The 17,346-nt window shown below is 50.7% G+C and overlaps 1 protein-coding gene across 5 annotated transcripts in view; it reads right to left on the bottom strand.

The window, feature by feature from the left end:
- The window catches only part of KDM2B (lysine demethylase 2B), a 119,513-nt gene that overhangs the window by 14,589 nt on the left and 87,578 nt on the right, over positions 1-17,346 (bottom strand). For 3 of the 5 annotated variants that reach the window (XM_055550456.1, XM_055550453.1, XM_055550454.1), the window contains exons 13-14: positions 1,587-1,811; positions 814-906 (exon numbers count right to left, since the gene is read on the bottom strand). In XM_055550456.1, the coding sequence (XP_055406431.1) occupies positions 814-906; positions 1,587-1,811 (318 nt within the window). The remainder of the gene's footprint in view (positions 1-813; positions 907-1,586; positions 1,812-17,346) is intronic. The other 2 variants (XM_055550457.1, XM_055550455.1) reach the window with 1 other exon arrangement.

Genomic DNA, 17,346 nt, shown 5'->3' with positions numbered 1-17,346 from the left:
GTAGCACCTCGCACCCACTAGGAATGCCCACTATCATAAAAAAGAAGACAGCAAGTGTTGTGGAAAATAAAAAGGAAATGGAGAAACTGGAACCCTTGTGCACTACTGGTGGGCAGGTGAAACGGAGTAACTGCTGTGGGAAACAGTATGCAGATTCCTCACACACTTAAAAACAGAACTGATGATCCAACAATGGTACTTCTGAGTATATATCCAAAGGAATTCAAAGCAGGATCTCAAAGGGGTATTGACATGCTCATGTTCACTGCAGCATTATTCACAATAGCCAAGAGGTGGGGGCAACTTAAATGCCCATCAACACATGAACAGAAAGAGAAAATGCAGCATATCCATACAGTGGAGTATCAGTCATCCTTTACAAAGAAGAAAACCCTGGCAAGGATGAGCCTCAAGAACATTAATGCTAAGTGAAACAGACAGACCCTGCCTTATTCAACTTCTAAGAGATCTAAGAAGTAGTCACAATTAGAAACAGAAAGTAGAAAGGTGGTTGCCAGGGGCTGGGGTGGGGGGTGGAGGGAGGTGCTGTTCAATGGATATAGAGTTTCCATTTGACAAGATAAAAAAGTTGCACAGATCAGTTTGCCGTTAAAAAAAAAAGCACATTGGTAATATCACTGACATGTACATTTAAAAATGGTCACAGAAGTTCTTGACCACAATTAAAAACAGAGACAGAAAATACAAGCAGTACATGTAGGAGGGAGAAGAGGAAGGTGCCCCAGGCTTGAAGAAGCAGGGACACAGGAGGAAGGCTCCCTGGATGCCAGGCTGGGCCTGCAATGGGCTCACCTGGGCCGGAGGCCTTGATCCTCCCGCTGAGCCTGCTGTCCCCGGGGAGCAGGGAGATCGCCACTCCCTCCCTGGGGCTGGAGGCACAGTGCCCTAAGGAAGGCAGAGTGCGTCAGTGTGTGCAGGGCAGATGCAGGGCAGAGCTGAGACTCCGCCGAATGGCCAGAGTCAGTGCCCACCGCCCTGTCCAGGGACGAAGCAGGAGGCCAGGTCTGGAGGGGCTAGCCAGGCTCTCCAGCAGCCCACTCCTGGACCCCATAAATCAGTTCTCTTTCTCTGGGACGGCCCCCTCAGGAGGGGCACTGACCTTCCACCCAGACCTCTGACTTTGAAGGCAGGACAGGAAGGAAGGGAGGGCCCACAACCATCATGAACTGGACCATAAATGTTGGCAACGGGGTCAAAGACAGGACAGGCTGCCCCGACATCTTTAATGGCTGAGACTTCAAAGTACTGGGTCATCGAGGGAAGGAAGGAGTTATAAGACCATCGGACTATGAAGAAAAAAGGAGCCGCAGCGCATGGTAGAACCGTCCCGGAGGCCTGCGGCCAGCAATCTGGAAACAGCACTAGGGCCCCCTTCTCTTTCCAGGAGGGAGCACCTCTCCGGGATTTCTGCTGTGGCCACACTATCTTTCAGCGGAGGGACTGCAGAGACCAGCCCCACGCAGAGGAGGTGGGGCCTGGATTGCTCGGTGCCAGTCCGGAGGAAGGAAGGGCTGCCCTTCCGCGAGGTGGGGTCGGGGGAGAAGCGCGGGCCGGGGCGCACTCACCGCAATGCACTGCCTCATGATGCAGCTCTGCTTCATCCGCCCGGGGCCCCCGAACTTCTTCATGTCCTTGCAGAAGTGGCACTCGCCGCACTCCGTCCGCAGGCAGGCCTCGCACTTGCGGCATCGCGTCCGGCGCCGGCGAGCTCCCGCCGTGGTCCGGTTGGCGGCCAACTTCACCGCAGAGGCCGGGCCCAGCTTCCCCTTGGGCCGACCTACCGCTCGGTTCTGCGGGAGAAGACACAGGCGACTTGGTGAGACGGCGGTTTAGGCGGTAAAGTGTGCCCCACCCCCCAAAGACAGACTGAAGTCCCAACCCCACGACCTCAGAATGTGATCTTATTCGGAAATAGGGTCTTTACAGAGGAAATCACTAAAATAAGGGCCTTAAGGGGGACGTTGCTCCAGTGGGACTGATGTCCTTGTGAAAGGGGGAACGTGGACACAGCAGAGAGATCTTATGTGAAGATGCGGAGACGGCGGAGAGATGACTGGAGGGCTCCAGACTCCAAGCCGAGAAATGCCAAAAAAGCCAGCGGACACCAGAAGCTGGAGGAGGAGAGGAAGGGTCCTCGCCTAGAACCTTCAGAGAAAGTAGGGCCCTTGCGACACCTTGACTTCCAACTTCCAGGCTCCAGAGGGGATCCGTTGTTTGGGGCTTCATTATGGCAGGCGCAGAAAACTGCAGGGGACATCCCTGCTTCTGAGGGCAGCTCAAGAGCCTCCCGTGGCCCCCACACCTCAGGCCAGGCTCCTCAGGCCACCTGTGTCTCCGCGGAGAGGCTGTCCGCCACGAGCACTGCCCCCTCCGCACACTGCCCGGCTAAGGCCAGCTCAGGCTGCAGGGCGCAGTTTACACACCGCCTTCTCCTGGCCGCCCTCCCTGACGGCCGGCTCAGGCCCACCACAGCGTAACTGCCCGTTCTCCTGTGGGAGTCTTCTCGAGACAAGAGCTCGGGAGGCAGTTACAGAGGGTGCTTGTCGCCACTGTCCCTCAACAAGGCGGCTGACAGCTGGCATGCGCTCAATAAACCAGACCCCGGGAGAAGGAGACCGGAACCCTAAGGAGCTGATTTCTAAGACCTTCTCCACATGGGCTCCAAATCCTATCAGAGAAACACAGGTGAACACAAAGTGCTGGTAAATGCTGAGCAGGGCACGAGCCAGCCACATGTCCTGCTCTGAGACCCTTACGACCTGGCCACCAGCTCCAGAGCCTCTTGCAAACCAGGATCAGAAGCCAGCTGCTGGGACACTGTCCACCCGGGATTAGATCTGGGAAAGACCTGGATGGCATGGAGAGTCTGTCCCGCCTGGGGCAGCTTTCTATTTGCTGGAAAATGGTTCATCCCTTGGTCAGGGAGACGCACTCTCTTCCCAAAACTATCTAATTGGCATCGAATGCTTCAAGCCCTTCTTAGCCAGCTTCAGTCCATCCCGGCCTTTTCATCTTAGTTGCTTGCCAAACTTGGATCCTTCGGCAAAATCCTGCCCCGCGCCAGTTCCCAGGCTGAGAAGTGTGGTTACAATGTACCACAGTGCAGAGAAAGTCTTCCTTCAGGGGACCCCCCACCACAGTACACACTTACAGTCTCCTCCCCCAAAACTACAGGGGCTGCTGAGAAACTTACAGCCACATCAGCAAGGAAAACAGCCCACCTTTCTCTGAGAATCGCGCCTCACTCCCACCATCTTCTCTGAATCGTGATCCCTCTCATCTTGCTCTCAACTCCAGAGAGAAGGAGACCCAGATCCACGGGTCCCTGCATCCTCACTGCCCCTGCCCTGACCCCGCCACTCCCGCCAGACCATGCCAGTGTCCCCAGGCAGGGTACGGGGCTGCCCCAACGCAAGCTTACTCCTCCTGCAAGCTGTGGAGGGCCTCCTTACACACCACACACACCCCAGGGAAGTTGGGGGGGGGGGGCAGCGCGAGTCATGCACGTGGGCAGTTCCACAGCCCTGGCAGGCACCTTCAGAGGGATATGTCAACCTATGCATCACCTGTCAATTCAGGTCAGGTCTTGCTGCCAGATGAGTAGTGAAAAAAAAATCAGTTTTCAGAGTCTATAGATTTGAGAACAGCAAGTAAGGGACCGTGGACCTGAACACTAAGCAGCAAGCAGCCACGACAGGGACGGTGACCACAGTGCAGGGGGCACTTGCCGGGGGCCTGGCATCCTGCTCATCACTTCACACAGGGCATCATCTAATTTCCCCGTAATAACCCTGTGGGAGATGAGGAAACTGCAGCTAGAGGGCAAGTGACCTGCCCAAGGTCAGGGAGCCAGCAGAGGATGTGCGTACCCTGCGAATGTGAGTAAACACTATAAACCAGAGTGATGCGCAGGCCGAGCAGGGTGAGCACCCCCAGATCCACGGGAACGGGCCCACAGCTAGTGCCTCGATGCCCTTAGCAGAATGGAGGCCAACACAAGGTGCAGAGGAAGACATCAGTTTCTAGAGAAATGGAGACCGGGAAGGTTTTTCCCTCTCTTTGCAGCCCAGAAGACTCTCCAGTAAAAAGCCCGAGTCCGGTCAGCAACTCACTCCTCAAATCCCTGAAACATTGGAGATTCAGAGCCACAAGTCAGGTACAGAGAAGAGAGCACACGCTCCAGCCCCACAGACAAAACCAAGGCCAAGGGCTTACACGCTGACCCTGGAGCAGGAGAGTCTAAGGACTAGCTTCTTTGATGAAGGGAAAAAATTCCAGGTGTCCAAAACTGGCTTCTGCCTCCCACTCAGGAGCATCAGGTATAAACAGCCGCTGAGCACCCCTGGCCTCACTGGCCACTTGGAACTAAGAGAGTTGGGTCAATTCGACCAGAGTCATAAAGCTCATACCTGACTCTGAAATAAACCCACTTTCCTTTGCTTCCCAAAGTTCATTTTCATCTGAAGAAGCACTTTCCCAGGCTATAGGAAAACCAAATCTGTCTGGATCTCGATGGCAGCTGAGACATCCTGGAAAATGACAAGAGTCAACGGCAGACAATGCCTCGAAGGAAGAGGTTTAAGGGCGGCTGCTTCCAGAGACCTTGATTCAGGCCCTCTTTGCCAGGCTGCCAGAGAAGCTGCTGCCACCTGCAGCTTCGTGGGCCAGCAGGAGTCAACTGAGCAACACCTGAAATGCAGGAGCCTCATAACAGACCGATGAGAAAATCAACAGATAAGATCAGAAGGTCTCTATTAGGGAAGGTGACGCTTCTAACCTAACCTCTTTTGGGGTAACGTTCCCAAACTTCTTTTGGTCCCAAACTTTGGTGTCCGACTCTTTGTGACCCTGTGGACTGTAGCCCTCCAGGCTCTTCTGTCCATGGGATTTCCCAGGCAAGAATACTGGAGTGGGTTGCCATTCCCTTCTCCAGGGATCTTCTCTGGATCTTCCCAACTCAGGGATCAAACCCAGGTCTCCTGCACTGGAGTTGGATTCTTTACCACCTGAGCCACCAGGGAAGCCCAAACCAATACTCCATTCTACCCTATCCTACCTGTACCTCTATTCAAATAACCCAGGATGTTCCTTTGTTAATTTTAGCCTGAAGTGTTCTTCTCAGCAAAAGGGAATAGTAGCGACCACTGACTTTCACATACAAACCAGTGTCCCAAACCCCAAGGTTTGTTGATTTTATCAGCTCAGGACTCATAGTCTCAGCTCCATCTGGTTAGGAAAATTGAACCCACACAAATCTTAAGTATTCCAACACTTTTTCCCCATCAACATCTCATAAGTATCATCCTTAAAAGGAATGCTATTGATAAGAAAGTTTTAAATAATGAAATTTTTTAAAAGGAATATTACTGAGATAGTTCATTCATTCCATAAACATTAACTGAGTGCCTCCCATCAGATCCTATTCTCCAGAATATTCATGGGCAGAACCTTCAATCCCTCATCTCTAAAATACTGGGATTAACATTAGTTGGATTAACCTGAATTAATGAAAAGACATCCCACGTTCATGGACTGAAAGACACCACCATTAAGATGGCAGTACCCCCTAAAGTGGCCTACAGACTCAGTGCAACCCCTGTGAAAATCTCAGCTGGCTCATCTGCAGAAACTGAAAAGCTGATTCTAAAATTCATGTGGAGGGACTTCCTTGGTGGTCCAGCAGTTAGCACTCCACACTTCCAATGTAGGGGGCGGGCTGGATCCCAGATCGATTGGAGAACTAAGATCCCACAAGCTATACTTCATGGCCAAAAAAAAAAAAAATCATGTAGAAATGCAAGGAACCTGAACAATCTTGAAAATGAAGAACAAAGTTGGAAGACTTACACTTCCTGATTTCAAAACTTACTTCGAAACTACAGTCCCCTGATAGCTCAGCTGGTAAAGAATCCACCTGCAATGCGGGAGACCTGGGTTCGATCCCTCGGTTGGGAAGATCCCCTGGAGAAGGGAAAGGCTACCCACTCCAGTATTCTGGGCTGGAGAATTCCATGGACTGTATAGTCTACGGGGTCGCAAAGAGTTGGACACGACTGAGCGACTTTCACTTCACTCACAGTAACCAAAACAGAGTGGTACTGGCATAAGGACACATACACAGATCACTGCACTGGAACTGAGAATTCAGAAATAAAGCCCCATAAATACAATAGTTATGACCAACTGATTTTTGGCATGTGTGTCATGACAATTCAGTGGGGAAAAGAACAGTCTTTCCGACAAATGGTGTGGGGATAAACGGATATCCACATGCAAAAGGATGACGTTGAACTCACGTCACACTACATACAAAAATTAACCCCAAATGGATAGAAGACCTTAACATAAGAGCTAAAACCATAAAACTCTTAGAAGAAAAAATAAGGATAAATCTTCATGACCTTGGGTGAGGCAATGAGTTTTTGAATATGACACCAAAAGCACAGGTGACAAAAGAAGATAAAACTGGACTTCAAATTTTAAACTTATGTGCTTAAAAGGGCACTATCAGGGATTTCCCAGGTGGTCCAGTGGCTAAGACTCCACACTCCCAATGCAGGGTTCTGGGGTTTGATCCCTGGTCAGGGAACTTGATCCCACGTGCTACAACAAGACCTGATGCAGCCTTCAGAATGGGAGAAGATAATAGCAAATGAAGCAACTGACAAACAACTAATCTCGAGAATATACAAGCAACTCCTACAGCTCAACTCCAGAAAAATAAATGACCCAATCAAAAAATGGGCCGAAGAACTAAATAGACATTTCTCCAAAGAAGACATACAGATGGCTAACAAACACATGAAAAGATGCTCAACATCACTCATTATCAGAGAAATGCAAATCAAAACCACTATGAGGTACCATTTCACGCCAGTCAAAATGGCTGCGATCCAAAAGTCTACAAGCAATAAATGCTGGAGAGGGTGTGGAGAAAAGGGAACCCTCTTACACTGTTGGTGGGAATGCAAACTAGTACAGCCACTATGGAGAACAGTGTGGAGATTCCTTAAAAAACTGGAAATAGACCTGCCTTATGATCCAGCAATCCCACTGCTGGGCATACACACTGAGGAAACCAGAAGGGAAAGAGATACGTGTACCCCAATGTTCATCGCAGCACTGTTTATAATAGCCAAGACATGGAAGCAACCTAGATGTCCATCAGCAGATGAATGGATAAGAAAGCTGTGGTACATATACACAATAGAGTATTACTCAGCCATTAAAAAGAATACATTTGAATCAGTTCTAATGAAGTGGATGAAACTGGAGCCTATTATACAGAGTGAAGTAAGCCAGAAAGAAAAATACCAATACAGTATACTAACGCATATATATGGAATTTAGAAAGATGGTAACAATAACCCTGTGTATGAGACAGCAAAAGAGACACTGATGTATAGAACAGTCTTATGGACTCTGAGAGAGAGGGAGAGGGTGGGAAGATTTGGGAGAATGGAATTGAAACATGTAAAATATCATGTATGAAACGAGTTGCCAGTCCAGGTTCGATGCACGATACTGGATGCTTGGGGCTGGTGCACTGGGACGACCCAGAGGGATGGAATGGGGAGGGAGGAGGGAGGAGGGTTCAGGATGGGGAACACATGTATACCTGTGGCGGATTCATTTTGATATTTGGCAAAACTAATACAATTATGTAAAGTTTAAAAAATAAAAAAAAAATTAAAAAAAAAAAAAAAAAAGACCTGATGCAGTCAAAAAAAAAAAAGCACTATCAAGTAAGAAGTACAGAGAGTGGGAGAAATTATTTGCAAAATATACATCTCTTAAGGGGCTAGTATCCAGAGGGTATAAAACAGCAACAACAGAAAGACAGATATCTTGGGATTTCCCTGGTGGACCAATGGTTAAGACTCTGTGCTCCCAATGCAGGGGGACCTGAGTTCGATTCCTGGTCAGGGACCTAGATACTCCGTGTTGCAACTAAAAGCCCAAGTGCTACAATTAAATATCCCAGACATAGCAATGAAGGTCCTGCATGCTGCAACTAAGACCTGGAGCAACCGAAAAAAAAAACAAAAAAAACCAATAACTATCTCAGTTTTAAAAGGGGCAAAGGATTTAAGCAGATATTTCTCCAAAAAGAGATATAAGAAATGGGCAATAAGCGCATGAAAAAATTTCTCCAAACTAGGCCAATAAAGCATGTGATCTGTGCCAGAGACTCATTCATTAACCCCCTCACACTCACACCCACCCACCTACCCACTCAACTGTCTTCTGGCTGTGAATTATATACAGACTCGATGCTGGGTGCTGGGACTACAAACCTGAGTAAGGTGTGTTTGTTCCCTACTCTCAAAGGCACTACAGTCTAGGGGGAGAAAGGTATGTTACTGATGTTACTGCATAAATGCACTGCAACACAATGATGATAAAATCAAAAGCTAACATTTACTGAAGTAACACTCTTTTTCAATATTTGTATTGATAATCTATGAGGGAGGAATTATTATCTTTCCAGGTGGTTCTGTGGTAAAGAATCCACCTGCCAATGCAGAACACGTAGGAGATACAGGTTGGACCCTGGGTCTGGAAGATCCCCTGGAGGAGGAAATGGCAACCCACTCCAGTATTCTCGTCTGGAAAATTCCATGGACAGAGGAGCCTGGTGGGCCCCAGTTGATGGGGTTGCAAAGAGTTGGACATGACTGAGCGCACACAAACACACACATCCATTTAGAAATAAGGAAACTGAGGCACAGTGCAGTTAAGTGATCTCCTTAATGTCATACTGCCCATAAACGAGAAGCCAAGATACCCAGGCAGGGGTTCTACAGCCTGGACCCTGGCATGCTGACCCAGAAGTGCCTCATCTCACGAGGAAGAGAGGCTGAGACAAGTGTCACACACGGTGGCTGTGACTAACGTGAGTTTTAGAGAGAAGATAGGCTGCTGCAGGCCAGGAGGAGGGGTGGGGTTCAGGAGTGAATATTCTAGGCAGAAGGAAGAGTAAGATAGAGAGAAGAAGCTAGATGACCCGTACAAGGAATAGCTTGATATGGCTGCTGGAAAACAGCCCTGAGGTGGCAGGAGCCTAAACCTGCAGGGCCCCATAGACCACATTATGGTGTTCTGCGTAAGAGCAGTTAAAGGGCTTTGCGTACAGGAACAAAACGATTGTATTCTGGCTCCACTGTGGGGAGTGAAGTTTCTGGGTGGTGGGCAAGATGAAAGACGGGGATAGGAGTTGAGGATGCTACAGCAGTCAGGTCGAGGGTTGTGAAGGCTGGGGTAGAAGCCACAGAAGGAATGCCAGGGAGGGAAAGATTCAGGGGTGTTTTAGAAGCAGAGCCGGTTTAGAAGACCCGGTAGGCTGGGTGCAGGTGGGGCTTATAAACAGGAAGAGTCCTGGAAGACTCTGAGGTTTCAGGCTTGAGCAACAGGAGAGGAGAGAACACGAATCCGCTGTGGACACATGGGATCTGAGGAGCCCATGAGACATCCAAGGAAGGTGGCCAGTAGCAAGCAGCCAGGAGGGACTGGAGCTGAGGCACACGGCTGGGAATCAGCATCGTGTGGTGCTGAACGACTTAAGTCCACAGGGTTGTTCAGGGAGAATGGACAGCGTGGACCACGGGGTCCTGAGCTGTACTTTCAGGAGAGAAAACATCCCGGGTGACAAAGAGCACCCTACTGAGGAACAGCCAGAAGGGCAGGAGAAGCAGCAGGAGTTCGTGGCATCGCAGACGGAAGCCAGAGAAGAGCTTCAAGGAGGGAGCAGGCCAGAGTTTCAACTGTCAAGAGGAGTCGGTCAGAGAACAGTAAATGCGGCTGTGTCTGTTTTTACGATTTGGTGTTCCCCACCAAACTGCCCCTAACAGCAGCCCACTGACACCCGGCCCCAAGAAGGGCCAGAGCCCCCAGACAGCAGGGGATCTGTCATACTAACGCTACCTTCAGTTGTATAACAGATTTTTTTCAACATCATGTCTGTTCCCAGATCTTCAAGCATAATGGACATCCCAGGAAAGGGTGGTTTTGAGCTGCGCTGCAGGCCCCTTAACACACACCTGCAGACTCCAGGGAGGGCTCGGGTTTGTTTATACACCAAGAGTAAGGAGCAAGAGAATAAAAACACAGGAGCTACCAGAAACCCAGGGGAGGGGTGGGCCTCTGGAGAATCCAAGGAAAGCTGGGGACCTTTATCCCAGAAAAATGCACATACACACAAGGTCATAAAACTTTTGTATGTAATTTGGGAAGGGTTCAGGGACCCATATGAAAATGTCACTCTTATAACAGTTACAGAGAATAGTGCAGTGGTTACAGCCATATAAATTTCTGAGATCTTCTTCATCATAATTTCCTAAAAACAAAATTTTTTTGGCCGTGCCATGGAGCATGTGGGATCTTAGTTCCCCAACCAGGGATCGAACCCGTGTTCTCTGAAGTGGAAGCACAGAGTCCTAATTACTTGACCACCAGGCAAGTTCCCCCAATCAGTATTTTTAACAAACAAGAAGTAATCATTTTTAGTTAAAAAGAAAAAAAAAAAAAGGAATAATGGTATTTACTCTTCAGCAGTTAAAAAAAAACACACAAGATGGGATTCTCCTTACTAATAGCCCTCAAACTAAAAAATCAGAGCTGAAAAGAATCTTCCAGTACATTCTGCACTGAAGAAGCAAAGGAAGTCCATGGGAGAAGGCCCAACCAAGGGTCTCTCCCATTGCACGCGCCCAACACTGGGAGCAGGGAGGCGCAGGGTACTGCGGGCAGGTGCAGGACAGAAGGCCAGCTTGGCGGTACACGCGTAAGGACTGAAGCCGCCCAGGACTGGACAGCACCCTCCAGTGGGGACCAAGGAAGTGCAGAGACTTTTAATTAAGGTAGAGCAGGCAAAATTCTGATCAAGGGTGAGGGGCCAGGCTCAGCTGCAGGGACAGACCAGGTAACAGAAGCTTCCTGACAGGGCCTCCACTGGGGCCCTTCACGCAGCAGGTGGCCCGCAGCAGGTGGCCAAGCATACCTGCATGCCCACACTCCAAGACTTCTGCCCCTCCTTGAAGGAGACTTTAGAGGAGAGCGGGGTCTACAGTCTGTGAGCTGCAGATTCCATCCAGAGACTCTGGCTCCCATGTGGAAGACACAATTGCCTCAGAGGAAGCCGCTCTTCTCAGATCCAAGAAATACTGGGGCTGAGGAAAGGGTTGGGGGTGGGAGGGCAAGCAGCAGGGAGCCATGACCTGGAGGGTTGGCAAATGCAGGGTCTGTGGCTGACAGCCAATTTCTCTATTGGGAGTCTGGGGAAAACCTTCTGCCCACTGGCTGGCCTGGCTTACAGGTCATCTCCCTCAATGCTCCTGAGTGGTAGCATCATCTTAAAGCAAACATGGCAACCTGGAGAACTTCCGTTACTAACAACGCCAGAAGTGCCACAGTCAGGCTGACTGATGTGAGCAGGAGGGGGAAAAATCTGCCTACAGGGAGTATGGGTCCTCTCAGGAGTGGCAAAAAGGTGAAAATGTGATTTAAGCCCAGAGACGTACAGAGGTCCTGTCCCATGTAGAGTCTACCATAGGGTGTGGCCAAATTAAAAAACCAAAACAAAAGAGGTAACAGGAACCTCACTCGACACACCAAAACACAATCAATACTGAATACAGATGTCTTATGAGTGACCAGATGCAGGAAGGGTACGCTGTTGGCAGGGATTGGGCAGACCCACACTGAACTGAAAATTTTCAGAGGAAGAGGTGAAGTATGAACTAAGCAGCAAGAACTGAGAACCTCACAGACTATGCTTCTGCCCTGATGAAAGTTTCAAGGCAAAACCACTTGGGTTTGTCTCTGGGTTCATCCAATCCAGAAGACAAGTGAGATTCAGGAACACATCATAAGATACACGATGAGCCTGAAAAACGTCCAGCAAAACTGAGAAAATGCACTTTAACTTCGTCTCTGGTACATAAAACCACTTAATAATATGTGTGTTACGACTTACGTGCAGTATATATAGTACTTCCTCAACCACGCCTGATAGAAGGGGAAAAAAACGTTCCTACATCTTGGCCTGAACATTCCAAAACATCTTCATTCCACTGAGGAAATGCACCCGGGATTATAAGTAAGCATCTTATTCACCTAGTCTCATGCCCACACGATAACTCAACCCGTCAATGCTTAATTCCTCAGACAAGTCTACCAAGCCGGTGCCCTGTTTCAAATACCGTGCAGATTCTACTTCGTAAAACCTCAACTTTCTTCCCCTGCTTCCTAAACACGAATCTCCCCGGAGTAAATTCACGCCATAAACACACCCAAGGCTTTGTTTTATACAGATTTCAAGCCCCTGGTCCCAAGAGAGGTTGCTTTCCCTTCTAGATCCAACCGAGGCCAAATACTGCCATCTGGGGTCACGGCTTCCTCTCGCCGCTGCCGCCGCCGCGGAGCGGACTCCCTGGGTTCCGGATTCCCCGCGCCGGCCCGTGTCTCGTACCCCTTCCTGTCTCCGTCTGCCCACGGCGGGCGGCCGGCGCGCGGCGCCCAGACAAAAGCTCGGGCCGTCGGGCCCACGGGCCCCGGGCCGCCCACCCTCCGGGCCGCGGGCGTCCTCCAGCCCAGAGGCCGAGGGTCCCGGTGCAACTTTGCAAACAGAAAGGAAGGAGGCGCCGTCGCCTGCAGGTTCGGGTGCGCCCGGGGCGGCCGGCACGCGCGTGGGCCGCGGGCGAGGGCGCGAGGGGAAGGCGAGGCGCGCCCGGCCGCCCGCGCCGGCGCCCGCAACTTGCCCGCGGGCCGTGGCCCGCGCCCCTCAGGGCCCGCCCGACGGCGAGGCCCACATTGTCCCCGCGGCACGGCCGGCCACCCTCACGCACGGACGCTCGCACACGCCCCCTGCCCCGGCCGGCTGCGGGGCCCGCGGCGCCCGGGTGGCCGCCGGCCTGCCGCGCTCCTCCACGCCCCGCTCGGGCCGGGCCCTGGCAGCTCCGCCGGCGGCGACTGCAAAACTTTCTCCTCATCGTGGCGGCGGCGGCGTCGCGACCGCCCGGGGCGCGTCAGTCGGTCGGTCGGGAGGTCGAACCGGCGGGTGGCGGGTCCCTCCCTCAACCCCACCCCGGGCCACAGACCTGGTCCGGCTCCGATTCATAGTCGTCGTCCTCGGCGCTCACGGACATGGCCATGGCTCATGGTGGGCCCAGGCTCGCGCGCGCTGACATGGCTGGAGCGGCGCCGCCGCCGCCGCCGCCCGCCCGGAGCAGGCTCGGCTCGCCCTGGCTCGGGCTCGGGCTCGGGCTCGGGCTCGGGCTCCCGCTGCCGCGAGGAGGGAGCCGCGCCGCGCGCTTCGCACGCCCGCGCGGGAGGGGGCGGAGAGGGGCCGGCGTGGGGAGGGCCGGGGCGCTCATGCATATGCATGAGGCGAGCCAGGAAGGGGCTGGCCCCCCGGGCCGGCGGGCCAATGGCGCGGCCCCGGCGTTCGGGCCGCACACAAAGGGAGCCCGGCCTGCGGTGACACGGGGGCGGGCCCGCCGAGGGCGGCCCCTCGCGGCCGGAGCTGGGGGACTGGGGCTGCGTGGGGGCGTGCCCCGCGCCCCGCCCGGCCCGCGCGCCGCGGGATGCACATGGGTGGCTGCACGCCGCGCGTCTCTAACAGGAAATGCACGCCCGACCTGGGGTGGGGTCTTTTGTGTGGTCCTGCGGGGTGTCTTACAGGAGCCCCGGGGTGTATGGGCCTCCGGGAACGGCCCTGCACGCGACACCAGGGACGGGTCCCTGTGCCCCGGCAGCGGGCACACGGACTCTCGGGTTTGCACAAGCTCTGAGACCACGACCTGATATGCCTGCGAACCCGGCAGTCCCGTACCCTCTTCGGGCCCGCTGGCCTGGGTACGGTCTAGGGAGCCAGTTCTGCAAGACGCCAGCAGTTCGGTTAGGCTGGTCCCCTGACGTTGCCCTCAGGTTTGCCCTTCCAGGTCGCGAGGGAGTCAGCGTAAAATGCGGCGTGGTGGTACAGGCGGGAGCCAGACAGAACACCATGAATGCACTCTGCTCTGAGGTGGGCGCCCTACTGTCTTGGACAGGACCCCACCCACAGCCCGCCCTTTCGTGAGGTGCCCAAGGGTCGCTTTCGAAAGGGGTGACGGCAGGCCAGAACCCAGTCTCGTAGAAGACTTGCAGTGCCTGAAGCTAGCCCAGAAGGTGTGGGTTTCTAAATTCTTAAACTGGAAACATTCCTAACGCTTAAAGCAGCCCACTCCTGTAGAAAACTGTTACTGGAAATCCAGATTGAGATTGATTAAAAAAAAAAAGAAAAAAGTCTAGGGGGTACTTAGGCCAGCAGTCCTTACTCTGAAGGAAGAGCTCAGTGACCATTAGCTAGAGTGAGCAATTCTGTTATAAGCATCAAAACCACAGCCAAACTCAAGCTAAGGACCAGACTGACTTAGCTAGGTAGCTAGCATACTCATCATCTAATTAGGATGTCCAAGGTGACACTAAACATGTATACATGCACCCGTTTCTTCATCTGTAAAGTGGGAGGGTTTGCCCAACCAAGGAATCTGAGGCTTTCCCAAGAAAAAGCTCATTAGCTGTGAAACCTGGTGACCAACTCTGCAGTGTTGTCCAACTGTTATTCGTGCCCAGGCCATGGGCCATGAAATCCACTCTGAGAATAGAAGGGACCCACAGGCAGGTCATGCCCTGGGCTTTCAAGGAAGGCAAAATGAGTGATGGATGTAAAACTCAGGAGGTTTCTATCAGGGAGTCGGCCAGAGTGAATAAACAGGGATGTCAGTTTTACTGAGTGGATTTTAAAGTCTGAAATTTATACAACCACTGACACTTATGGGGGAAAACAAATCCCAGTCAACTTGCTCTTTACTGAAACACACCTTTTCTGAATTACCTTTCTCCCTTCTTACATTTTTCACAATTCACTCAAGGTTAACAACAAAAACGTCGTTTTGAAAAGAATACACCCCCTCCATCTCAATCCACCCCCCAAAGTCTCAGCCTTTATAAAACTACCTTGTCTGGATTAAAGTCTCTATCTGATGTAGTCCGTGAACTCTCAGGGGCCACTCAACCTAGCAGGAAGTCCCTTAAAGAAAGAGGAGGGGCTGAAAAAAAAAAATCTAATCATGCTTTCACTTCACTGTAATTGGTCAAAACTGCCAGGATACAGAAACATACAAATAGCACAATATATCAAGAGAGAGGTATGGAAACAGGACTTCTTCTCAAAGGTTTTTCTCATTACCTAGCAGGAGTACAAGATTATTTAGACCTGTCTTTGGGCTGATTTCTTTTGAGAATTCTCAAAAGCTCACTTCTGTATTTAAGGAAGTAAAAAGACAGTTCTCATTTATCATGGTTCAAAGAAGAGAAAGGGAAAGTGTTAATGAACAGAAGCTACAGCTAACACAAAACTTCCTTCCTTCTGTCACATCATTTCTGAGCTAAAAGGGGCCTCACCGGACACCCCCGTCCCTGACTTCACAGGTAAGGAAAGCCCAGAGAAAAGGTGAGGAAGCCCAGAGAAAATTGGAAAGTAGCTCTGAAGCCCAGGGTTCCTTATAAAACACCATCCAGAGACCCCCTCTAGGGGTCCAGGCAAAAAGAGGAGCTAATGTTTACTAAGCATGATTGAAGGGCTAGATCCCATGCTAAGTGTAGTGTAGATATATCTCATTTATTCTTTTAGACAGCCCCATGAGGTATGTTCTACCGTTCACCCATTTCACAGATGAGGAAACTGAGATACATGGCTGCTAGGAAGTGAAACGACCTGGATTTGAACCTATAAGCAGCTGGAGCCTGCAGCCTGGGCTGTTAATCACATTGTACTAATGCCAGAATCAAGACAGGAGGATGCCATGTGAGACCAGTGTAATAATCCAAGTGAAATACTCAAGATTTATGTGGAAAATTAACTATCCCTGACTAAATTTTGCAAATTCTGTGTTCTCAGTTCAAATTCAATTTCAGGACAGGTAGGCATGGTTTTGGTAACCAGATTGCTGCCTGATGGATCTGTGGAGGTTGATGTGAAAGGAGGAAGCCAGGAATAAGATATGACAATGTGGTGGGTCCTCTCCAAATTTTAACAAGTCTCATGCCAGCAGCCACTGCCCTTACACCTCTTAAAAATTCCTCTTCTGACACTTGCAAAGAGCCTTTTAGCATCTTTACCTCCTTGATCAAAACTTCCTTTAGCTAACTGGTACACACAACTACCCAGCGTTTCTTTTGTATTAATAGTGTACTGGACTATATACAAAATATATTATTTACTTGCCCAGAATTACCACCTTAAAATTTAGCATTTATATTGTGCCTTAGGCTCATCCTTTCTCCCTTTCAACCTCCTCTTCCAGGGACTCTAAGAACTGAACGGTCTCCCAGCTCCACTTAGCCAAGGTTTACTTTCTTAGAAAGAGTTCCCCAAAGCTAATGCCATCAGGGCAACTGGTGCTTGCCCTGAGCCAGGAGGGTCCAAAATTTTCACCAAGTGAGGAAGAAATGGAAGCCAAGCCTGCCTCAGTCACAGGTGTCACCCACGTCTTCGCTTTCTCTGAATGTCATTTAATTTTCTGGTCTGCCTATTAGATCATGAGACTTGAGGAGTGATCCCAGTCTGCCCAGAGATTTTGCCCAGACTTAGCCATCTGAGGGACTGCAGGCTGTCCCAGGGCAGAGATGGGCAGTGAGCTAAGGTAGAAGGGAGAGGGCAGCCATCCCCTCCAGTCCTTTCCATCCTCATGTCCAGGACCAGTAAGAAAGGGACAGATTGAATAAATGCCCCCTGGACTCTGGGCTCCCTAGGGAAGGGTCTCCCTGGCATGTGCCCCATTTCCTTGTATCCATGTCACAAAGGTCATGGCTAAACTTGGAAACAGTCTTTTCCAGAGGATCAGGACAGGGAAAGAGAATGCATTTCCTGTGTCCAGACCAGTAACTGGCTGGCACACTCCTGAACCAAGGGACACCATTTGTAAACATGCCCCTAAAGAAGGAACAAAAATGACTTGGAGGGTTGCTTCCTAACATACATAATAATGTATGTTTAATAAGCAATAGAGAATGCATGCTTCAGTTATTTTACTATTATTTTACCACTTGTCTCTCTGTTCTTCAATGGGTTGTTCCCCATTCACAGTCCAAGAAGTAGGTCTTTTGGAGAGTTATCTTTCTAATAAAACATAAATAAGAAAAATTTTGCATCGTGTCACATAGCAATTTAGGACTAATTTCAGAGCTGCCTGGATAAAACTATGGTTCAAAGAGTCACTGTATGACAGACCAAGGGCTGCACTGATTTCGGTTAAGGAAATTACTAATGTTAATTGCTTTTTA

The sequence above is a fragment of the Bubalus kerabau genome, chromosome 16, assembly GCF_029407905.1.
Source record: "Bubalus kerabau isolate K-KA32 ecotype Philippines breed swamp buffalo chromosome 16, PCC_UOA_SB_1v2, whole genome shotgun sequence".
Lineage (NCBI taxonomy): Eukaryota > Metazoa > Chordata > Mammalia > Artiodactyla > Bovidae > Bubalus > Bubalus kerabau.
The sequence above is the reverse complement of the archived record's forward strand: the minus strand, read 5'-3'. Positions and strand labels throughout refer to the sequence as shown.